General features: G+C 51.3%; 4 protein-coding genes across 10 annotated transcripts; 2 read left to right on the top strand and 2 right to left on the bottom strand.

The window, feature by feature from the left end:
* Nucleotides 1–1,393: 1,393 nt before the first annotated feature.
* Nucleotides 1,394–4,235, top strand: LOC120642473 (SNW/SKI-interacting protein A-like). The gene has a single exon (XM_039919024.1). The coding sequence runs from the start codon at nucleotides 1,544–1,546 to the stop codon at nucleotides 3,353–3,355; it is 1,812 nt and encodes a 603-aa protein (XP_039774958.1). The 5' UTR covers nucleotides 1,394–1,543; the 3' UTR covers nucleotides 3,356–4,235.
* A 5,859-nt stretch (nucleotides 4,236–10,094) lies between these two features.
* Nucleotides 10,095–13,505, bottom strand: LOC120642466 (F-box protein FBX14-like). 2 transcript variants are annotated; one of them, XR_005662601.1, is made up of 4 exons: nucleotides 12,698–13,500; nucleotides 11,574–12,084; nucleotides 10,583–11,476; nucleotides 10,095–10,525 (listed from the first exon to the last, which is right to left on the bottom strand). XR_005662601.1 is itself a non-coding variant. In XM_039919007.1 (3 exons), exons 1-3 carry the CDS (start codon nucleotides 13,420–13,422, stop codon nucleotides 10,715–10,717), a joined length of 1,998 nt encoding a protein of 665 aa, XP_039774941.1. In that variant the 5' UTR covers nucleotides 13,423–13,505; the 3' UTR covers nucleotides 10,095–10,714. The 2 variants fall into 2 exon arrangements, 1 of the variants encoding a protein (XP_039774941.1); XM_039919007.1 differs by having other exon boundaries at nucleotides 10,095–11,476; nucleotides 12,698–13,505.
* A 780-nt stretch (nucleotides 13,506–14,285) lies between these two features.
* LOC120656331 lies at nucleotides 14,286–15,621 on the top strand. Its single transcript, XM_039934394.1, has 4 exons — nucleotides 14,286–14,336; nucleotides 15,134–15,238; nucleotides 15,283–15,453; nucleotides 15,544–15,621. Exons 1-4 carry the CDS (start codon nucleotides 14,286–14,288, stop codon nucleotides 15,619–15,621), a joined length of 405 nt encoding a protein of 134 aa, XP_039790328.1.
* Nucleotides 14,991–19,556, bottom strand: LOC120642434 (pentatricopeptide repeat-containing protein At1g73400, mitochondrial-like). Of its 6 annotated transcripts, none has more exons than XM_039918970.1 (4): nucleotides 17,615–19,556; nucleotides 16,670–16,832; nucleotides 15,629–15,757; nucleotides 14,991–15,546 (listed from the first exon to the last, which is right to left on the bottom strand). In XM_039918970.1, the coding sequence occupies exon 1, from the start codon at nucleotides 19,330–19,332 to the stop codon at nucleotides 17,677–17,679; it is 1,656 nt and encodes a 551-aa protein (XP_039774904.1). In that variant the 5' UTR covers nucleotides 19,333–19,556; the 3' UTR covers nucleotides 14,991–15,546; nucleotides 15,629–15,757; nucleotides 16,670–16,832; nucleotides 17,615–17,676. The 6 variants fall into 6 exon arrangements, with proteins under 6 accessions (XP_039774904.1, XP_039774930.1, XP_039774887.1 ...); XM_039918996.1 differs by having other exon boundaries at nucleotides 16,696–16,832; XM_039918953.1 differs by lacking the exon at nucleotides 15,629–15,757 and having other exon boundaries at nucleotides 14,991–15,628.
* Between the last annotated feature and the right edge of the window lie 4,364 nt (nucleotides 19,557–23,920).

Here is a 23,920-nt window from a genome sequence, read left to right as displayed (position 1 = left end):
GGTAAAGTCCCGCAGGTCAGCAGGTGCAACTACAATCCATGGACTAGTATGATACGGTAGGACTGGCTCGTGTTTTCTCACTTCTCAATACGGGTTGCCTTGCTCCTGGTAAGATGCACAAGGAGCGGTGGCTCCAAGCATCCAACGATAAGATTACACGGGGAAGAGGCGAGAGAGCCAACGACGAGCGGAACCGGAAGGGGAGGGCGAGATCTCCTGCAGCTGCTTGCTGGTGGCGCTGCTGATCAATCATCGGAAGAGACAGATCTGGAGCTGTTCGGGGCGGAGGAGGCAGACGACGGAGCGCAGCCACTGAGCCACGGCCCCCAGCCCACCGCGCACCACTAGTCTCCAGTGCACCACCGTACCGAGCCAGAAACCGGGCTGGAAAGGTCGCCCATTTCCTCCCCCGAGCCCGTACGTGTCCGCGTGACGAGATGATGCGTGCGGTGCGCGCGCGATCGCCGCGGACCCGGCGTGGCCACGATATGATCCGCCGTGCCCGTGCTGCTGCAGTGCTGCTCCGTTTGAAATCTGGGATCCGCGCCGGCGGATTCGCGCGGGTTTCTGCGAGGGAAACAGCGGGCGACTTGGTCGTTGGCGGGAAGGCTGGGATTAGGCGGCTACAGGGCCTGGTGGTTGTTTGTTCTCCGTGGTTCAAATCGAATACAAGCCTCTGCGAATTCTAAGTTCTGTTGCATTTTCTTTTGGGACTTATTTTTCTGCCATTGGCTCATCGCGTTCATGCAAAGTTTAACCTGTTGGCTGTTTTTTTTTTATTAAGCATACCTGTATTAGATTAGTAGGAAAACAAACAGCACAAGTACACGCGCACACACAGGCGTGCTCTGGAAAAATATAGAAGGACAGGAGCATACTAGGGCCTTGTTTGGTTTTCCCTATTATAGCATAGCACACAATTCTCGAGAAAAAGAATCTTACATGCATGGAGTACTAAACGAAGTTTATTTGCAAAAAATTTTCACGGATGGGTGTAACTTTTCACGACGAATCTAATGATAGTAATTAATCGATGATTGACTACAGTGATGCTACAGTACCATCTTCTAATCGTGCGGTCAAAGGCCTCATTAGATTCGTCTCGCGAAGTAGAACAGGGTTGTGGAGTTAGTTTTGTAAATTACCTTTATTTAGTACCCTAATTATTAGTCAAAATTTTTGTGCTACTTGCGCTAAACCAAACCAAACAGGGCCTAGCTCAATCTCACCTGCGTCCTTTTCACGGACTAGGGAATCCGCCTTTGTTTCGGACTCCGCGATGACCCACCCAGGCCATCCCCGAATCGTCTCAGGCCTACCTGTCTGTATCTTCTTCTGAGATGGGCCTTTCCGTCTTCGCAAAAGGCCCAGCCCACCCTGTCGCCGCCGCCGCCGCCGACCGCCTCCGTCCTAGTCAAGCCTTATCACTTTCCCCAAAATTAGAATCAAACCCTAGTTCGTCCTCCTCCTCGATTGCCCCCGATCCCCACCGGGCGACCGCCGGAACCCTAGCTAGCCGTAGATCCACCGCGTGGCCGCCGCCATGGGGACCCTCAAGGATCTCCTCCCGGCGCCCAAGACGTCGGCGTCCCCCTTCTACGACCACAGCAGCGACCCCTGGTTCAAGGAGCGGTACGGCGGGGAGTCGGCGCAGGCGTCGGCCGCGGCGAGGCCCGCGGGCGCCGCCAGGGCCATCCCTCCGTACGGGAAGCGGACGGGGTTCGTGCCGCGCCGGCCGGAGGACTTTGGGGATGGCGGCGCCTTCCCGGAGATCCATGTCGCGCAGTATCCGCTCGGCATGGGCCGCCGCGACGACAAGGGCGGGTCCAAGATCCTCGCGCTCACCGTCGACGCGCACGGGAGCGTCGCCTTCGACGCCGTCGTCAAGCAGGGCGAGAACGCCTGCAAGATCGTCTACTCCAAGCACAGCGACCTCGTGCCGAAGACCGCCACGTCCGATTCGCAGGCGCCGGACGACGACGACGAGGAGCAGAAGCAGATCGAGGAGACCACAGAGCGGACGAAGGCTGCCCTGGAGAAGGTTGTCAACGTCCGCCTTTCAGCTGCTCAGCCCAAGAATGTGCCGACACATGATTCTGAGTCCAAGTTTATCAAGTATAAGCCGTCACAGCAATCAGCGGCCTTCAATTCAGGTGCCAAGGAGAGGATCATTCGGATGTCGGAGATGGCAGTGGATCCTCTTGAGCCACCAAAGTTCAAGCACAAGCGTGTGCCCCGGGCGTCTGGGTCACCACCTGTGCCGGTGATGCACTCGCCACCGCGGCCAGTTACAGTGAAGGATCAGCAGGATTGGAAGATCCCACCATGCATTTCTAACTGGAAAAATCCTAAGGGTTACACGATTCCACTTGATAAGAGGCTGGCGGCTGATGGAAGAGGGCTACAGGAGGTGCAAATTAATGACAACTTTGCAAAGCTTTCTGAAGCATTGTATGTGGCAGAACAGAAGGCGAGGGAGGCAGTACAGATGCGCTCCAAGGTGCAGAGGGAACTGATGCTGAAGGAGAAGGAGAGAAAGGAGCAAGAACTGAGGGCTCTTGCACAGAAGGCTCGCATGGAGAGGACTGGTGGCCCTCCTGCACCATCAGCTGTGCCTGCTGGTGGTGGCAGGGGAACAATTGATGCTATCGATGAAGATATGGATATGGAGCAACCGCGTGAGCCGCGCAGGGAGAGTAGAGAAGAGAGGGAAGCGAGGATTGAACGTGATAGAATCCGTGAGGAGCGCAGACGTGAGCGGGAGAGGGAGAGAAGGCTGGAAGCCAAGGATGCTGCAATGGGCAAGAAGAGTAAGATCACGAGAGACAGGGATCGTGACATCAGTGAGAAGATTGCTCTGGGTATGGCAAGCACTGGTGGCTCCAAAGGTGGTGAGGTCATGTATGACCAGCGGCTGTTCAACCAGGACAAGGGGATGGACTCTGGGTTTGCCACAGATGATCAGTATAACATCTACTCGAAGGGGCTCTTCACAGCGCAGTCAACGATGTCTACGTTGTACAGGCCTAAGAAGGATGGTGATTCTGATGTGTATGGTGACACAGATGAACAGTTGGAGAAGGTTATGAAGACTGAGAGGTTCAAGCCTGACAAGGCATTTACTGGTGCTTCTGAGAGGACTGGCAAGCGAGACAGGCCTGTGGAGTTTGATAAGCAGGAGGAGAACGATCCCTTCGGTCTGGATCAGTTCTTGACTGAGGTGAAGAAGGGAAAGAAAGCTGTGGAGAAGATTGGAGGCGGAGGCACCATGAAGGCGAGTGGTGGGTCCTCAATGAGGGATGATTATGATGGAGGATCTGGGAGGTCCCGTATTAATTTTGAAAGGGGGCGTTGAGGTATTTGCTCTTCAAGATATCTTCTGCTGGTTTCCGATGCTTTACCAAATGTTATAGCACGGTTTGTGAGTTCAGATTAATGAGGGCTTGATGTTGAAGCAAACTCTACAGCTGGTCAATGAGGGCTTGATGCTTTATCAAATGTTATCAATTGAAGGGTCTGCAGGTTTTACGGGCCTGAAGGATTCTGGAGTAAAACCAACACATCTTTGGTTTACAAGGCAGCAATGGATTTGATTGATAGTTACCTGTTCGTCAATGGATTTTTTTTTTTACCTCTACACAGATGACCAACCAACCACCAATAGAGGTGTCGGCGACAGAGATCGCCACTCGATCAGTAAAGCAGACTCGGAAACTTGCGTTGGCTGCTGGCTAGTGATCACCAGACGAACAGATTATTTGTTTTTTGTTCGGCAGTATCAGGGCAATGCAGAGATGAACAGGTGAGGAGGTGGAAAGAGTGTTAGGTTATCACACCAAGGATTCATCCAAAGGCTCTAATTAAGGAACGACGTGGAAGAATGAGCTGCCAGAGCGAATGGTGCAGGTTTCGTTCGGTAGAGATAGAGATGGGATCTATCATTTTAATTTATCCACGTTATGTAAACATACCGTTGGTCTTGTACTTTGGTGTTTTGAGCAGTAAGAATTTTAAAAACATCAATCCTTCCAAACTGTAAGAATTTTAGATACATGAATTACACTGCCTGTGGGATATGGATGAATTCAAAAGTACCTATTTGTTGCTCTGGCTTGTTGAGTTTCGTCTGATGCTGTGAAAAGACTGTAACGTTAGTTTGAGGGTGATATAATGGTTCACTGAGTCTTGTTCACATATGTATTGAATAAGAATTCACCTTGTGGTTGTTGCTGTGACGTTCTTGGTTGTGCCCGTTTGTTAATGTGAAGTTTTGTGCTATATCTTCCATATGTTCTACTTGTTGATGGCTTGCTGCATTTAAGAGCTTTGCTCTGGACGTGTCTTAGTGTCGATAGTCTCCTTTGTCGATGGCTGTGATTTTCAGTGCATTCATTTATGTGAGTAGCTGAGAGATTTGCACTTGACATCATGATTCGTAGATCTCATTTGTGTGTTGTAACAGAGGGGTTTAGACTTGACAGCAAGATCGCGTGGTCCTTTTTTTGGTGGATGCAAACATGAGATCATGATAAGATCCGCTCCGCTCGTGATGTTGATTCTTTTAACACTTCTGGACACTTGAGAACGACAAGGACATAAGCCTGAAACAGTATGATGCTATCCTCACTTGCGCACGTCCATTCCTAACGCCACGGATATTGCTTCATTGCCTCGTTGCAGGCCAAATCTTCCAGACTGCAGAGACGGCGGACCAATTAGCCCGTCAAAGACGGTGGCATCAGCAGTAAGATAAATGTGTTCTTTGCGCCATCGTTGACGATATTGCTTGATCAGGAGGAGTTATCCACATTTTGGGTCAGGTTGTTTGGTGTTTCATTGACGATGTTGCTGCTAGTATTTCCTAACATATTCCAGCATTAGGCGTTTTTTTTTTGAAATAAGCATTCGGTGTTCCATTTCACCAAGAAACGCTGAGGTCCCTTTGAAAAGAAAAGGAAAAAAAACGCTGGTGTTGGGATGGGCCAGCATCAATCGCGACTCACATGGGCCAGAAATTGTGGCCTGCTAGGCTCAAGCAAAGTAGTACCGGGCCCTTCGTGGATATTCCTGGGACTTGGTCCGTTTCTTGAGCAGAAGGAACCCTTTGTTTTTTTCCTTGCACAGAAACATTTACTTGCACAGGAATCTAGTTTCCTGTGAACCGAGCGTGACATCTCAGTTGCGGCCACCACCCAAAAGAAACGGGAAGGAGTGACGAACATTTGTTTCACTTCACACACACACACACACACACAAAGAGAGAGAATATTTTGTTTCACAGTAGCATTACGATCTCACGAGCAAGTTGGTTTCGAGCGTAATCGGCGAGGATTTTTGTATGGAAGCAGGGCGACCACAGAGCCGTCTCCTCGGCGCCCCCACCTTGTCCGGCGCCAGTTTCCTCCGCTCGGCTCCCGCGTTGTCCATCTCGCGGCGATTCTGATGCCAACGATCTCGCCACCGATCACGAGGGACGCCTTCGAGCGCCCACCGCACCGCCGCTTTTGGCCGCATCGATCCGTCACTGCGAAACGCTATCTTTAAACTGTGCGGCACTGTTCGTGATCTGAGGACAGCCGAGTTCAGCACGGCCGATCAGTCAGTCGCCCCAGTTCCTTCGCTTTCCAACTTCCTGTTTATCGAAGTTGGAAAAAAAAATTCAGGCTTCGCTGTACAAGTGTACGATTCCGTTACGGATTGCGTGCGTACGCCGGGGCCGGTTCCGCCGTACGCATCAGTCATTGTCGTCGATCTGCGGGAGGTGTGTGTGTATCATGAGATGAGACTGGTCGAAAGCTACTCGTACGCTCGTATCCTGCCGGGTCCCCATCGACGAGACTGATGACCTGTCCGAGAGAGTAGAGAGGGAGATGAGGGCCGCGAGGCGAGGATCTACGTAGTACTTACGTCGTTGGGAGATCGGTCAAGCAAGCAAAAGAGCGACAGAGCCGTGGACATTAAAGAAGGGCGGTGCAGAAGAAACAAAAGCTCGGCACGGACGATTGGACGAACCAGGCGTCGCGTGCGTGCGCCGGGCACGTCCGGAGATCGTGCCCCGATTCGGCGATCGCTTGGCCGCCGCCGCAGCAACCCCAGCATCCCGACCCGCGGCCTCCTCGCCGACTCGCCCGCCGGCCGCCGGCTCACGTTCGCTGCCGACGCGTGGCCTCGCTCACGATCGCACAACGTGCGCGGCGCCGCGCGCCCCGCTGCGGCGCGGGCGACGGCGTACGTGTGGAACGTGCCGTGGCGGAGGGGGAGAGGGATCGGTGCGCGCCGGCGATTGCCTCCATGCCTGCCTGCCCGGCCGCCACTCCAATGGTCAAAAGGCAGAGCTCAGCTGCCCGTCGGCCTCGTGCCATCAAACGCTACTGCTGCTTTGTGTTTTGTCCTGATCTGCCCGTGGACGTGGTTGATCCGGCATGTTACAGGTCTGCTACCGCCCATGTGAGGAATTGGGACGGGGAGGTACCTAATTCCACCGCCCATTTTCCATGCCTACTTTTTGCGACGAAGGAAGGAAGCTTCTCTTCATTTACATGTTGCTCAACAACCACCAATGCCAATTCTTCAAGAGCATGTGAGTGCATCATCCACCTTCCACCGTGATTTTTCTTTGTAATTACATGGTGAACCTGCTTTGTTTTTCTTTTAACAAGAGACAATCCCATCTCCCGTTTCCCACGGCACGACGAGATATTTAGCAGAATCCATCACATGGTCCATTCCAGGGATCCCATGATTTCGACCTCTAAAGGTGGCACCAACCAGAGCCCAGCTATATATCTCACCGTTCATGTTCATGCTGCCACTTTCGAGCTATCTTTCCGAAGGAGTGGATCAGTGGACAGGGAATTTGCATAGGATCGCCAACAGCACCAGACGCTGACCGGTTTCAGCATCACCACTTAACTACATAATCAACAAAAAAAACATTTTTCTCCTGCCGAAATCGTGGTCCTCCGATCCGAAGACGACAAGCGCCGATCCAACGTTAAGCCCGTCGCCTCGCTGGCGGGATCCGACGCTGCAATGATATCAAAGGATCTGTAGCCGGCCGCGCGCTCGGAGCCGCGATTCTGAAAGCCACAAATCAACCTCAGACACCGCGGAGCTGTCCCGATTGCAACCTGTGATGATCCATCCACACGATTTCGTCAGAAGCCACACTGAGATCTCGCGAGACCTGGGCACAGGTTTTTTTGTCGTTGGCGAGCGGCGGCGAGCAATGATGATCGATATCTGGGCAGCTTCTTAATTCAGGTCGCTTGTGGCGTGGGCCTCTGTCATGGTTAGGCTGCTCGTCCCATTCCAAGATCATTTCTTCCCGTCATCTTTCTCGGTAGATGCTAAGCGGAGGACAGCGACCCGCCATGTTTTTCAGGCTTGCAGAACCCAGCGGCGCGGCGTGTGAGTCACGGCCTCTCTTGCGAGGTGTCGAGTTCACGAGCCAACGGGGTGCGGATTTGACAGAGATAAGGCGCCGAACAAGGGCGCAGACGAGGTGTTTTTTTTTTTGGCTTGGAACGAGGTAGCAGACCTGAAAGAGTTTACCAGCAAAATGATTGTGGCTACACTGTTTTCCCTACTGTCTGATTGACCGGCTCATCAGGGATTGGTTGAGAGTGAAAAGTAGCTGGGCCGGAGAGAATATTGGATAAGGGTTTCATTTCAGATGGACAGGGAAAAAAAAGGTTGTTTGTGTTTATGTAATCTTCAGGTTACATCGCAGGGCTGACTGTAAGACGATTTATACATCTGAGATAGGATGTAGTTGAGCAGTAGACAGGACCAACGAGATGACCGCTGAGTTCAGACAAACCGATGCTTGGGAAAGTTGAAGGTTTCTAGATGGCTTGTATGGATTGCCACAGATCTGCATCAAATTCTAGCGTAGGGTGTTAACTCTTTCTTTTGCTGCTACTCCAGAGTCCAGAGCCAAGCAAATTAAACATTTGAATTCTTCTTCCAAGTTATGGAACACGGGCTTCCCTAGAATTTTACTCTCGCAAGGGGATGGGAATGTTTTATTTCTTTTTTTTCAAAAAAAGAAAGAGGAGATACATTCCATTTCTATCTGAAATTCAATTGGTCCTCGCTACGAGATAATCGCGCCGATTGGCATCTCGTGAGAGGGATGGAGATCGGAGCACTGCTGAACGGATGCTACCGTGCCACAGGAAATCAAGCCCGCTGGACGGCAGGCACTGGTTCGGTGGCACCTGCGGTGAATCGATGACATCGTGCGTTGCGATCAACAGCGTCCTGTGTAGGATCCCTCCTCTCCGATTCCCCCGTTGTTCGTACGCAACCTACCATGACTGTATTTAGATGGAGGGAAAAAGAATGCGAAAAGTCACATCGGATACTGTAGCGCACTGTAGCGTTTTTCGTTTGTTTGTGGTAAATATTGTCCTACCATGATCTAACTAGGCTCAAAAGATTCGTCTCGCAACGTACATCAAAACTATGCAATTAATTTTTTTATTTATCTACATTATTACTCCATGCATGGGTCATTTGCTATATTTAATGTTTCGATGTGATGGAGATGTGATGGAAAATTTGGATTTTGGGGGGTTTTTGAGGGAACTAAACACACCCCATGTCCTGTTTAGGGTAATCTTGACTGACCTGGCGAGTCGTATGCACATGACCTTTACGCCAACCCATAGCAGCACTGACTCGAAGATTTCATGCACCAACACCGTACCGGTCTAAAAGACGTAATTTTTTAAGTTTAATAAAATTCATGCACTAGCACAACGACTGAAAAGTTAAAGTTTCAGGTCCTGTTTGAATAGTCCTGTTTCGAAAAAAAAAGAATAATCATGTAACAAGGCTGTAAAATCCTGGCGTGCTCAAGTCAAATATGATGATGCTGGCTGCCTTCGCCGACGTCAATGGAAATCCGAGACGGAAGCACGGCGGCAGCGACAAAATGGCACCGGAACCGGCCTGCCAGAGCACGTTGCACCACTTTGGCGGTCTAGCCGGCCAAGCTGCCAAAAGCAAAACATCTCAGGAGGTGTTTGCTCGTGGCAAGAAACTACCAAACCGGCTTTATTTTCTTTTCCTGCAACAGGCTAACAGTATCCAAAGTACCAAACTTGCCCTGGCCCGCCACCTTCCGGTTAGGCACAGCAAGCATATACGCACACAGCGTTTCTAGGCAAGTTCGTGTACCGGCACGGCAAGCAGAAAAGGGGTATCTTCGGCAGCCTGATTCTCCCAGGCCAGATGCCTCTCCTCGAGCACCCACAAGCGAAACCAAACAAGGCTAATCGGGGTCCTAAACAACCCGACAACCTCTTAATGACGGACACGAGGGGCGCTATAAACAAGGCGTGGTATCACACCAGAAAACCCTAAATGAACCTGAGATCTAAAAAGCCCAGGGATCTCAAATCCTCAGAGGAAAAACCATCCAGATCGAGGCGGCCGATCGCCCCAGGCGCAGCAGCTCATGATATAAAGAAACGGGCAGATCAAACTGGATCCTGGAGAGAAAAAAATTGCGAGGTGCAGTGACCCCAGGAAACAAACCACATGCTTGCCAGCCTCTCAGCCGGGATGGCACAGCAGGGACCTAAAGAATGCATTGATCCATGATAAAGAGACAACACATCCAAGTTAACTATTCGCGACGACGAGTTAGGGTTTCGGAGTATGGTGGTTAGCACGCAGATGGTGGTGCTCAACAACAGGGCGTTCAATATGCAAAGCCAATGCAACTCCACCACCACCACCAGCAGCAGTTAGAAAACTGCTGTTACTTTTGCCAGTTGGAGGCAGAGTCGAGCTGCCTTGACGACCCCTCCAGGATCCTGAAAGGCGCAGAGGAAAAAGCAGCAGAATAAAAACTGACGGCCATCAGGGCAGTTGATGTCATGAGGCTCTACATGGAGCAAGGACGACGACTATCAGAGCAAATCATTGGTAGGGCCTATTGTTATGATGACTAATCAATACACAGGCTACGGCCGTTTATTATAGCGATAGAGCTGTCACATTCGAGAAAGTAATTAACATACGCAAGCAACGGAACAGTGACGACGACGACAGGCATCGAGCGTAAGGGCAAAACCAAACAATGCCAATGAAATTTCAAATTCCTCCAATAGCTTCTTGATTAAAAATAGCAGATGGTGGAGACCAAGAAAAGGGATAATGGTCTACAGGTCTACAAAAATAACTCATGAGTCTAAAGACGTGGAAAAGGAAGGGAGAAAAAAAAGGGTAGCTGAGTTTTGGATCATCTAAAACATAATGGCCGATGGAACATTGATGCTTCAGACATAGGCAGCTGCTGCCATTCCTTGGTCTGAGCAGAAAATGAAACGGAAGATGGCAAGATACAAGTAGCACGAAGACTTGAGTGCCGAAGAACCATCCGAAGCCCGCTGACTGGAGTCAGTGTGCAGTCAGTCCCTACTCATCATTGCTATACTGTAAGACCAGCGCCAGCGCTCCGATGCCTTGCTCTGGATGCGCTCTCCAACTCCCCCCAATTTGGAATGCCACCCTGCCAGTCCAACGATCAATGAAGATCAAGTAAAAAGAATAGCCAGCAGCTTCTTACTTGATTTACACGAGTTTTCCTGCGGCAACTTGAAAATCATCCGCATTCCCTCGCTGGCTCTGAAAAACTTGATGAGGAATAATTGAACAAACATGTTGCGGGTACAGCAGAACTGTTCTTCCAATAGGATTACTACAAGAGGGTAACAAATGGCGGAGCATCATTCCTTGGTCCTGCCAGTGACCGATACAAGTACAACTTGTCAACAATCTCAGCCTCTCCTTCATCATCGGAGTGGTCCTTGATTACTTCAACCACCAAATTTTGCATTTGCTGAGCTACATCTTTACAGCCCCTCATAGTAAGCCTGCATGAGTTCATCCATAAGAACCTCATGTTGTAGAAGTAGTTCTTCCCTGAGAGCAATCCCTTATCACTAAAAGGGCTATCTCTGACCTCAAGCTTCTGCAACTTGGTGCATCCCTCAAATATATATTGGAGGGACATGTCACTATTCCCAGCAAAGGCAACAGACAGAGTCTTTATTAGCTTCCCATATTTCCCAATGTATGCAAAAGCTTTATCAGTGAGCAGGCCAGAGACTGAAAGTCTGGTGAGCTTCTTGCAATTCATCACAATTGCACCAAAACCATCATCCATGGGCTCCCCGGTGATCCAATCAGGGCGGTGGCGGCCCATAATGCAGAGGCGGAACACCACAAGGTCAGGACAATTCTTGGACATAGCAATTACTGCTGCATTTGTCATCCGCTGGCAGAAGTAGAGGATTGATTCTAGCTTCTGGCAGCCTTCTGAGATTGCCTGAAGACCAACATCTGAGACTGAGCCCTCAGAATCTTCAGAGGCATCCAGAGGAAAAACCCGTAGCTCACGGAGATCTGAGCATGTATCGGACACAGCCCGAAGGCCTTCATCGCCCACCGTATCAAGAACCTAGAACAAAAAATTGAAACATCAGTGCCTAAATCTCAACTGCCAGCTAACATAAAAACTAGTATATGCGTCAATGTGAATCTGGAAGGCAGCTTACCCAGAAAGTGCGCAGATTGATGCAGTTGCGAATAACTGGTTTGAGTTCCTCAGCGGTTAGGCTTGCAAAACTGAAGTTCAGAGAAGTGAGCTTGGCACAAACTGGGTAGATTGCTGAGAGGTATTCTGGATTAACATCCCGGAAGCCTGATAGACAAATGATAGACTTGGATGCAGCAAAAGATGTAGCAAGCTCAGTCACAGACAAACCCGCACCAGGGGCAGCCTCAGATCGGAATGCACCAGTTCCAAAGTGCGTGAGCTGGGGTGCTCTTGCCATCAGACGTCGCAGCTGCTCTACAGACACATGGTGATTGACACGCAACCGGCGCAGAGCTGGTGACCGTGCAACCAGTGCCTCCAGGGCCTCAAAGTTGAATGGGACGCTAACACAATCGAAGACAAGTGACTCCAGAGAGGTGTTGGACTCTGGGAACTTGGAGATCCAATCCACCAGCTCGTCGTCCTCATCCTCGAGGTAATCTTCAATGAGATCCAGCATTCTAAGATGCCTACAAATCAAAAGCACCAACAGTGACAGTGAGATACCAGTGCTGCACTTAAATGCTGCTATTAGTGCTCCTATTCCCCAATAATGGAAAGCAGACCGCGTGCAACTGGAAGTACCCCAAGTCTGGGTGCAACCAATTTAATTAGCGAGAGTATTTTGCCAAGGACCTAGGGGTAAATGGAAAAGATCATTTTAAACTTTACCAGTAGAAATCAGAGGGCTTTCCACGGCAAGATTCTGCTGTGACAGTACCAGGTGTCACAAGCTCGGTGAATAGAACATCAAAGAAAAATAAATAAAGAATTGCTGGTAATTTTGACAGGAAGACGAGTAGCGATCAGAAACCAATACGGACCATAAAAGCTCGGCGAGATCAGATTCTGATCCATGGCGCGGTCGGACCAATAAAACTGAAAAGCGTAAAGGGCTAGGCGTTCACATTAAATAAGGCGGAATTGCGTGGTGCTGCTAGGATTGAACAAATCCACGAATGGCATAGTATGATACCCTCCCAAAGCGAGGAAAGCTGGTAAAATACTCCGCCGGATACCGCAAGCCCGCTTAGATTCAGCTCGTGTGCAACAATAGAAAAGTTGAGTGCTAGGGCGACGTACCGGCAGCGCTCGGCGATGACGGCGAGGCCAAGCGTGCTGAAGCCGTCGCAGCACACGAGCGCGAGCTCCCTGAAGAGCGGGAAGGACTTGGCGACGAGCGCGAGGTCGTCGTCGGAGACTGTCATCCTCTTAAGGCAGATGCGCTCGAGTCGCGGGTACGCGGGGCCGAGCGCGGCCACCCAGGGCGAGACGTAGGCGCCCCAGCCGTAGGGCACGAGGCTGAAGTCGGCGAAGCGCGGCTTGCCCTTGAGCACGACGGAGCGCAGGCCCCCGAAGCGCTCGACGGCGCGGCGCGGCGAGACGGCGTAGCAGTTGCCGATGAAGAGCTCGCGGCGCGTCTGCGCCTCGGCGCGGTACCAGGAGCGGCAGACAAGCGAGGCGGCGTTGCGGTCGCGCGCGGCGGTGAGGAACTCGAGCACGCTCTCGAGCACGTTCTCTAGCACCTGGTCGGGCGGCGCCCACCGGCCCCCGCCGCCGCCGTTGCCGCCCCTCAGATCCGGCTCCCACCTGTCGCCGCCCCCTCCCCCGCCGGGGTCGTCCTCCGACATCTGCGAGGGCGGCGAGTCGGAGTCGTCCTCCGCCGCATCGCGCATGCCGGACGCGGAGGAGGACGAGGGCGAGGCGGAGGACGCCGTGGGCGCTGCTAGGGTTAGGGATTGGGGGATCTGGGGAGGGGAGGCGCGGTGGGGTGCGGAGGAGGTGGAGGACGAGTGGGGAGTGCTCATGGGAGACTGGAAAAAAGGATTAAATAATGATTAGATCTGAGAGCCCAGCGAGCGAGCGAGGTAACTGGGACTGGGACGACGCAGCGGCAGCGATCGAGAGCCAAGCCAAAGCCTTTTTATTCCCTCCCTCGCCGGCTCGCCCTCCCCTCTCCCTTCTCCGTTTGGCTGCTTCCGGTTTGGGTTCGGAAAGAGAGAACCCAACGCCAGGCCAAGCCAACGGAGGAGATCAATCAGATCGGATGCCAACGGCGGCCGGCGACGCCGGAGAAAGGAACAGGACGATACACCATTCCGCTACTCGCTACGCACGGGAGCCTGGAACTGGGAGCATAGCATTAGCAAGCATGGGCCATGTTCCTTTCTCCTCTCGGCGAAAGCTCGGAGTCGTAGGCTTCCAGTGCTCTTGTCACTTACTACGCCCATCCCGCCGTCTCGGCAGCAAGCGTACAGGAGGACTGCTAGCCTTTCCTTGCTACTCTACTACCTCAATAATGGTAATACGCACGCACAGGTTTGGTTAGGTCCCGCTTTAGCCAGCACTAACCACCTCACTTACCTCATCTAGAACGCGCAAACCTGGCAAGGACTCTCCTGCATCTGCTTCTCTCATGTACTACTGTGTTTTGGCACTAGAAATGGCAAGGAATGTCTTAGCTAGCATCCGACTTTCAGGGCCGTTTGGGAGTTCAGAGAATCATGATGTAGTTCAATACATTACAGACCGGATACGTATTCGAGCTGGGTGTCGAGCCTTGACTCGTACGACGAGCTGTTGAAAGCTACAGTGACAGGTGAGGCACTGCTGCGAGGCATGGCTGCTGCTCCTGCCACGCAGGCAGGGCGATACTGATGAGTGCTCAATCATGCACGACGTCGGGGCCCCGGGCCGCCCACTGTTCGGCTACAACGGCGAGGTCTTTGGGTCTTTGCTCGCTTTACTGCTGTGCCGCGCGCGCCGACGCGTGATGTGTCCGTGCAGCCCACGAGCCGGCCGAGCGCGGTCGCCGTGCTCTCCGCCCGGGGCGGCTCGGCGTCTGATTGAGAGCAGAGCGAAGCAGGTGGTCGCCGCACCACGTCGACAGACACCAAACTGCTATCGGAAGGGACCACGCCGACAGACACCACACTGCTATCGAAAGGGAAGATAGGATCTGGTCGAGTTCAGTTCTTGTTCTCTCACTTTTTTGGTTCAGCTTCAGCACCGCGTAAATCTTAGGCCCCGTTTAGTTCCCAAAATTTTTCCTACAGTACCCATCACATCGAATTTTTCGACACATGCATGAAGCATTAAATGTAGTTGAAAAAATAACTAATTAAACAGTCTAACTGATTAGCACGAGATGAATCTTTTAAGCCTAATTAATTCATAATTGGACATTATTTGTCAAATAACAACGAAACGTGCTACAGTGACTTTTCACCCAACTTTTCGCGAACTAAACGCGGCCTAGGTCGTGCCGCTTGTTCATGTTTTATCATCATTTTCTCCCAAGTGACGAATCTCTTCAGTTCATGCTGGTGATGAATGTTTGCAGCATAGTAGTAGAGTGGAGTAAACCATAAAAATATGGCATATGAAGGATTGGGAATTTTAACGTTCCAGAAAAAAAAAATACACGGCATGTTTTGATTCCTTTTCTTTCCACATGTGGTTCCTGCACACAGATTCCTCTGCAAGAATAGAGATGCAGATTTCACATACTGATGTCAGACAGGTGCTTGGCTCGGAGAATCACGCACGGCAAGGGGGAGGCGCGGCCGGAAGGGAACCCGGAGAAATCACTTGGCATTGCCATTGATTTCTTTCAAAAAAAAATTTGCCATTGATATCTTTTCCATCAGAGCAACAGCCCACTGCCCACAGCCATATTTTACCTCGGGACTCCTGAAACATCGCGACACCCGAAGCACTCGGCCGGGCCCCAGCCGCAAGGTCCTTGCGGTCTCGACTTCAGAGAACTTCACCTGCGCTCGCTTGAAGGCATCCGATGGATTATCAATTCCAGGGTTTCTTGGCACGGCGCGTTCCAGGTTCTCAGCCGGAGAAAGGCTGTGCGGCTATGGCCGTCCGAATTCTAGCTCACAGGCTCACAGCCTTGAGTCCTTGATTGCTTGGTACAGCAACTGCACAAGAACCAGAGAGACACGCTGGTCATAAGACTTTGGCTTTTGGCACGATATGTTGTTGATAACCAGTAGCCGTTACCTGCAAGTACGGAGGTACAAGCCTGCACATTAGTTAAGCCTGATGAAGCTTAATGCTAGTTGGTTCCAGTACCAAATTATGTACATCTAGGATAATTGAAGACCTGAATAAGTTACCCGATAGCTGTACCTACATCCATGCAGCAAGCGGGCAAGTATCAAATGACTAGTAGTCTAGTCCACGTCCATCTATCTACTCGCTCCAGTGATCGAATCTTGATTCGTTATACTGATTTTAGAGGTCTACCAAATTTCTGGGTCAGGGGTGGTAAAGAGTCCAAGATTTTGAACTAGAAAATCTAAGGGCTAGACCCTAAAAGGGCTGGACTCTAATCTTATATAATTTTGAGCTAAATAATTTAATGACCTTGTTGGACTGTGAAGAAACCACTAGGGCCATGGCCCATTACCACCCCTACACCAGTAAGTCATCTGTTTGTTTCACTCTAATCTTTTGTGATTGCTAGAGTGCATATTTCTATATTTCTATTTACTAGTTTAGCATCTGTAGCCACAATTAGCACCAAAATTTTGGTGCAGCTGTGGGGCACACACTAAATATACTAAAGTTATGTTTCAACTTTGGACACTAGCCAAAACAACCTTTTTTTTTTGAAAAACTAAAACAACCAAATTTTGGTCATTGTCAGTTTGTCACCCTCTACATACAAACACAGTAGTAATAAAGGCAAGGGTGCAACTCCATTCCATTTTAGGGAACACGAACTTCTAACAAGCTATCAGTAAAATGTTTCCTTGAGCAGCTGAGTTTTGAAATAACCCATAAATCAATATTGAGAAACATGTAGAGAATTGAGGAATGTGGTGTACGTCACATGTTTAATGGCAGAAAATTTAGTTTTAGGCTTACACAGTACATGTTTCGTTTGAGCATAAGGAACAAAGGGGTCCCACATGAACAAGAAGGCCATAAAAGAGACCTGCTTCACAGGATTAAAAACAAACTAAGACTGTGAATAATACTTCTTTGCGCCGGTAGCAATGGTGGGGTGGGGTTGGGGGTTGGGGGGGGGGGGGGTACCTTGTGCATGGTGGGGTGGGGGGTACCTTGTGCATCTTATGTACAATTCAAGCGCAATGATATTCATAGCCCTGGTTCAATTCAACAAATGAACGAGTCCATGCAGTGTGCTTCTCGAACTCCGGATTGCTATAGCAATGTGTGCTGGCATACATCAACCACCCTGCATAATAGAATCATGTTTAGGATAAAGATAACTCCTATCTGGCTTATAGCGGGCTTGGAATGTCTTAGGTAGCTAAGGTACTAATGATCTAGATGGTCAGTTTTTTCTATTGCGCATGGTAGTTGCTAACTCTAGAATGATAGTTCAGTTGGTGATGTTAGCTCTAGAATGACAAAGTAAATAAGCTCAGTTTCCTACCTATCTTTCAGTAAAGATTAGGTCTTAAAATCAGTGACAGGAACTCATTGAGTCGCCCAACTACTTGCAATTAGTCAAGTAAAAAAAAATTAAAACCTGGGTGTCTGGGTCCTGAAAAAACCATCTACTAAGCCAATATAATTCATCAAGTAAAATTAACCCTAAATGATCCTTAGTACATTGAGAAAACAAAGGAATATTCGTATTCAGCAAGCAAATATTGGGCAATTGGATAAGGATATTACATAATGGCATATCCAGATTAGTATTCCGCGTAACGAAAGACAAATATCCTACTTCATATTATTTTTCTATATATACATAGATTCCATTACAGTTCTAACAGGCCTTGCACTAATTTTTGGGGGTGAAGAGAGGTCCTGGTACCAAACAAGTTTAAAAGTACAACACCATACGAAAACAACTTAATTGAAATTCGCTATTTTTTGCCACTTTAGATGTACTGCTGATTGCATGAACAAACTTAAAACACCATGTCTAGATCACAAGCCACATAAATTTTTAATATATTGACCACCAATAGCTGGTAATAACATCAGAGAAACCACAGCATCACTAACCTTTGAATAAGTTCCTGATTATCCACAGTAACAAGAAACCACAGCATCAATAGTAATGCCACTCATTTCCTTCTCAGACCTATGCTCTTCTTCTTCTGAGTGATTGCAAATCGTCGTGACATCGCAACATTGTAAAATCTCCTCATATGCTCAGACAATCGATGTATCGCACCAAGGTTGCCTACAGCTGATAACCGCAGCATTATAGCATCAAACTTCTTGTATGAAAGTTTCATGTCACGGTTTATAACCTCATCTAGAAGAGCACTTGCATCTTCTGTTCTTCCGCAGTCAAACAGACCATCAATCATTATTTCGTAGGTATCAATAGCACGATTACATCCCCTTGTGTCCATCTCGTGCCAGATATCTAAAGCTCTATGTGCCTCTCCCATCTCAAAGAACATCACCATCAGCATATTATAGGTATGAACACTGGGCTCGCAATGCGCCTCTATCATTCTCTCACAAAGTTCAAGTGCATCATCAGCCTGTCGAAGACTGCAGAGAACCTTAAGAAAGCAATTGTAGGTGACAATGTCAGGAGGAAATCCAGCCTTTCCCATCTCCTCCAACACAGGATAGGCAGCATCCAGTTTACCCACCAAGCACATCCCTTCAATCAAATCTTTATAAGTCGATACATCAGGCATACACCCACTGCTTCTCATATCTGAAATCAGCTCAAAACACTCCTCCATCCGATCAGCCTTTGCTAGAGCAACAATCATAATCGAATACGCCTTGGCTGTGGGTGATGATATCGTCGATCCCTCAGTCCTCATGAACTCAAACAACTCCCTTGCCTCTGACACCAATCCAGCACTGCAAAACGAATCGATGGCTGCAATGTAGGTGAAACTCTCCGGGGTGTACTTCATTTGAATCATTTCCTCGAGCACCTTCATGGCCTTCTTGGGGTCCCTCGCTCGGCACCACCCAAAGAACAGGATACTGTATGTCTCGGCATTACCCAGCAACCTCCTCTTCACGCGGCCGAACACCGCCTCTGCCTCCTTTACCATCCCACACTTGCAGAACGCGTCCAGCAGCACGTTGAGCGCGTCGGTCTCCGGCGGCGTACGCATCCGAACCCGCCGCTTCTTGGCCAGCTTCCTCATGTGCGTGAGGTGCTTCTCCGTATAGGCGCGCAGGATCGGCAGCAGGTCCTCAACCGGCACCGACCTCGTGCCGTGGCGCTTCATGTGGTCGAGCAAATCGCAGAGGACACCGAACTGTCGGCTCTTGTACCGCGTGCCGGAGAGGATGTCGATGATGTCGTTGTAGGTGGCCGGTTCGTGGCTGTACCCATCCTGGAGGGACGCCCAGGCGAAGAACCGGAACGCCAGCTTCTCCTCGTAGCGGAGGCGGTGCAGCACGTCGGCGACGAGCGGGGTAGTCAGTTCGGCGCCCAACGCGTCGAGAGCGGCCTCCGTGCCCTCGCTGGATTCCGCCTCCGTCTTAATCACGGCATCATAGATCCTGTCCGAAAGCGCGGCGAAGCGCTCGTCCTGGAGGTGAGTGGGGAGGATGGCGTGCTCGGAGAAGCGCCGCCGCGCTGGGAGGAGTATTGGTGGATGGAACCGCAGCGGCAGGATTCTGGTGGGGTGCGGCGGTCGGAAGGGGGATGGATTGGGGGAGTGTGCGGCGCCAAGCGTTGCCGAGGGCGCGGCCGCGAGAAGGCGGCGGAGATGGCGGAGTCGGGAAGGGATGTTCATCGTGGGGTTTGGGAGCGGGGGGCAGGCAGGATGGTGGTGGATTTGGAGGTCGGAGCGGATGATGAGGATGACCTGCGTAGGAGGAGGGTCTGGAGAATTGGGAATTGCGATTACCACCGCGGCGCGGCGGCCGGAGGTGCGCCCGGCGACGGCGATGATGTCTGCGCTCGCTGGTGGCAAAATGGGGATGGGATTTCGGCCGACAGCTTGCGCGCTCGAGTGCCCAGCCCATTTACGGTCGCTTGGGACAAAACTGAAGCCCACTAGGGTGGGGCGTTTTTTTTATTTTTATATTTTTCAAAATCGTTTTTTACAAAAAAATATATTTTCGATTTCATAATTTACAGTTTTATACTCCTACCGCCCGGCTGCGGGGCGGGCGGCCCCCTGCCGCCCTGCTGTTGGGCGGTAGGGCCCTGAATGTAAATAAAATTTATTTTTAATTACATTTTGACCCTTGGGGGAGGCAGCCGCCCGGAAGCCAAGTGGCCGGTACCCGCCGCCCGGTGGCGGGTCGATAGGCTAGGCAGCCGCCCGGCAGGGGGGCGGCAGGCCCCCCTCTATGTAAAAGGCTGAGCTCCCCCTCCCCCCTCATTTGCTTCCCACGACATCCAGAGAGGGGGAGGGAGAGAGGAGGGGTGAGGAAGGGAGTTGCAGCGGCGAAGCCCTTCCGGATTTTGGATCCGAACCGCATGTAAAAAATATTTCTCAACTTTTTTATTCTAAATTTTTTGTATGTTTAATTCTATAATTAGTGTATGCAACAGTAATGATATTTTAGGGATTTAGGTACTGTTTTTATTATAATTTATGTAGAATTAGGATTAGTTTTTAGAAAAACCATTTAGGTTTACCAACCATTTTTGTGGTATTGATTAGTTGTTTAATGCGAGAATTTTTTTTTAAAAAATGCTCAGAAATTGTAGAAAATGCTAGAAAAGTATATGAAAAATTCAGATAAATTGTAGAAAATGCAGAAAAATTATAGAAAATATTAGAAAATTTTATTTATAAAAATTTATTGTACAAAAATGGTAGGAAATGCTAGAAAATGCTAGAAAAATAAATGAAAATTTCAGATAAATTGTAGAAAATGTAGAAAACTTATATTTTTTGTGTTAGGTATGGCCAAAGATACGCTAGCTCTACTTGACCGAGTCAATGACTCGTCGCGCCGGTCCTTCCTTGCAGTGGTTCAACACGTGAAACTTAACGTTCTACGTCCACGTCCACCAGCGGAGTTGATTCCTGTTGACCCACGATAGGTGCCCAGGTGATATGTCGTCGGATTATGTTTCTGAGAATACGTTTGTTTCGTATATGTTTCCTACATAATGTACTTACCATTGATCGTTCTACTTTTCAGGTTGAGTGAGGCTGGTCTTCTTACTATAGGTCGTCTTGCTGAGAGTGGTTTGGCAAAGCTGGACAGGTCCCTACTGACGGCTCTGATTGATAGATGGAGGCCTGAGACACACACCTTCCACCTCCCTTGTGGGGAGATGTCACCGACCCTACAGAACGTTGCGATGTTGCTGGGTCTTCTTATCAGTGGGGATGCCTGTCGGTACCCCAGGACTGGGGTACCCCCTCTTACTGTGTCTAGGCAAGGATCTTATAAGTTATCCTTAACTACATCCAAACAACCGGACCCCTGCGGTCCGGAATCCTGTTCTCCCAGCAGCGGCCTGGGCCGTTCCTCAGTTGGGAAAGGTCCGGAGACACCACGTGTCCCGGAAAAGGCAGGAACTCGTGCGCAAGCAGTCGGGACTCCGGACCTCCCCGAGGAGACCGGACCCCCGCAGGGTCCCGGACCCCACATGGGGTCCCGGACCCCCTGTATAATAACCGGACCCCTCACTAAGGGAAGAGATCGACGCCCCGCGTCGGGGTGGTCCGGGGCCGCCACGTGTCTGCAAGACATGGCCGTTTGGGTTTCCATACCAACGTTCACCCACCATTGCATTTATTGCAGTAGGTAAACGTCTGCATTGATATGACAGAAGCTGAGGCGTTTCATTGACCGGGGGATACTATTGATCGCGTATTACCAAGGCAGTGGAGCCGCTGGCGCCGCCCATACTGCGTCTGCCAGATGGATACGACGGCTCAGCTTCGCCCATTATGACGCTACATAATAGCCTCAGCAGGCCACGCCGCAAGCTACGCTACTCCAACGAGCGCCTAGTTGACGGGATAAGAAAAGACCCCCCTGAGTCAGGAGAGCAGCAGTAAAGATTCGCTACCACTGTAGCCACAGTCACGTTGGGCCCACCTGTCGGGGCATCAACGCCCTATGTATCCGCTCCCCCTTGATCTATAAAAGGGGGGGAACGCCGCTAGAAAACCTCAGGCTGAGCAAGAGCCAAGGCCAGCAGAGGATAGGTTCATACACAACCCAGAACAATACATCTCACAGTGGACGTAGGGTATTACGCTCCGGCGGCCCGAACCACTCTAAATCGTGTGTTCTTGAGTCCCCTTTCTCAGCGTAGATCCAGCCCCATTGCCTAGTACTTCCCCGAGTACTCCCTCACTGGGAATAGGCGGGTGCGTTCCGCCACCCGGCTGTGGGTACCCCTAGAATCCCCACGACATTTTGGCGCCGTCCGTGGGGAAGACAGGCGTTGGCTGGATTTTCGGGCTTCTGGGCCGTGTTCATCCTCTGCAACGACGAGCGAGAAGATGAAGGAAGGCAGCGCCACACTCACTTCACATGCCATGGCACCGGCGCTCCAACACCCTCGGTGCGGCGGCGCACGGCAGCGACGCCTGCTGTGCGTCGCCACTGCGACACCTCAGAGCCGGCGTGGCAGCGCACAGCGAAGGCGCCGCTGCGCGCTGCCGCCCCTACGTCGACTCAAGGTTTTCTCTCAAGCAACGGCCACGCCTCCTCTGCGGTGGCATGACGTCGGCTCAAGGCTTTCTCTCAACATGGAGCCTGGAGCCGACGGCCATCCCGGAGGAAGTTGACCGTGTCGTCCTGCCGTCTCCAGCGCCGGAGATCCACCTCAGCGTTGCTCGGCGCTGCTGCAGACAAGACCCCGCCTCCTCGTGCGGGGGCCCCTGGCGCTAGCACCAAGGACAAGCCGGCGAACGACCGCACTTCTCCACGCGTCGCACCGGTCCATCTGCTGCGCAAGCGCTCTGGTTTCCATCGGCAACGGCGACGGCAGGGGGAGGGGGCCTCTTCCATTCAAAGCCAAAGAATTTGTCTCATGCCATGTAAGCATGTGACAGCTCTTAGGCAAGAAGGGGTCCCCCGAGCTCCCGAAGTGATGCTGGATGATGCGGTTCAGGCACGTCCAGGGCGCCTTCACCTCCGAAGAACACGCTGTATAGCATGCAGCCGTAGGTTACTCCTAAAAAAACTAAGAGAATTCCTCCTTTGTAATAGCGTGGCGTCTACGTGTGTGTCCAGAGCGGTCAAGGTCCGACCTTGTAAACCCGACCTCTGGCCCTATCACACAAACAGGCAAAAGCGGTCCGGAGCGGTGGAGGTCCGACCTCGTAATCCCGACCTCCGATGTATACCGTGACAACCACAATAATAAAGGAGAGTTTCTTTTTCAGTTTTACCTAGGCTCCACCCTGATTACATCTATTCGCCTTGGTTTAACTATTCTTTTCTCTTGACCGGAGTTTCCCTTATTGCTAACAATCCAAGTTAAGTTGCTGGCTTGTGGTCAGGTGAAGACACCCCTTCTAGCTGGAAGGCGGTCCGGACCCCTAGGGACCTGCTCTGGGGAAGTGGTATTTGTATCCTGGGGTAGAAAAGCTCCGCGTGGCTTAGCTTGGTAATGTACCCTAAAGTTTACGTACTTCACTACCCTGTTACAAGTACTCTAGTATCCAAGATTGCTGTCTTTAGAGGTCCCGGGCTCTCTTCTAGTATAAGGCTTGGTTTCTTTGCACCTTACTATGAGATCCGGTAACAAGCTTCATCGGATTGTCAGCAACGGTCGCTCCAAGTCCACTCCGGTGGCCCGCTCCGGCGGAGACCGCTCGCCACGGTCGCTCCAAGACCACTCCGGTGGCCCGCTCCGGCGGAGACCGCTCGCCACGGTCGCTCCAAGTCCACTCCGGTGGCCCGCTCCGGCGGAGACCGCTCGCCACGGTCGCTTCAAGTCCACTCCGGTGGCCCGCTCCGGCGGAGACCGCTCGCCACGGTCGCTCCAAGTCCACTCCGGTGGCCCGCTCCGGCGGAGACCGCTCGCCACGGTCGCTCCAAGTCCACTCCGGTGGCCCGCTCCGGCGGAGACCGCTCGCCACGGTCGCTCCAAGTCCACTCCGGTGGCCCGCTCCGGCGGAGACCGCTCGCCACGGTCGCTCCAAGTCCACTCCGGTGGCCCGCTCCGGCGGAGACCGCTCGCCACGGTCGCTCCAAGTCCACTCCGGTGGCCCGCTCCGGCGGAGACCGCTCGCCACGGTCGACAAAAGCCAGGTCCGGGAAGAGGTGCTTGCTCCCTGGGCGATCCGAAGTCTGTGTAGCCGCTTAGCTTGGTTCCGTACCCTAAGCCTACACCTTCGTCGCCCCATGGAGAGCACTCTAGTACCTAAACCTAGCAACAGGCATACCGGCCTCAGG

This window comes from Panicum virgatum, chromosome 1K (genome assembly GCF_016808335.1).
Source record: "Panicum virgatum strain AP13 chromosome 1K, P.virgatum_v5, whole genome shotgun sequence".
Taxonomy (NCBI): domain Eukaryota; kingdom Viridiplantae; phylum Streptophyta; class Magnoliopsida; order Poales; family Poaceae; genus Panicum; species Panicum virgatum.
Note: the sequence above shows the minus strand (reverse complement) of the source record. Positions and strands in the feature narration are given on the sequence as shown.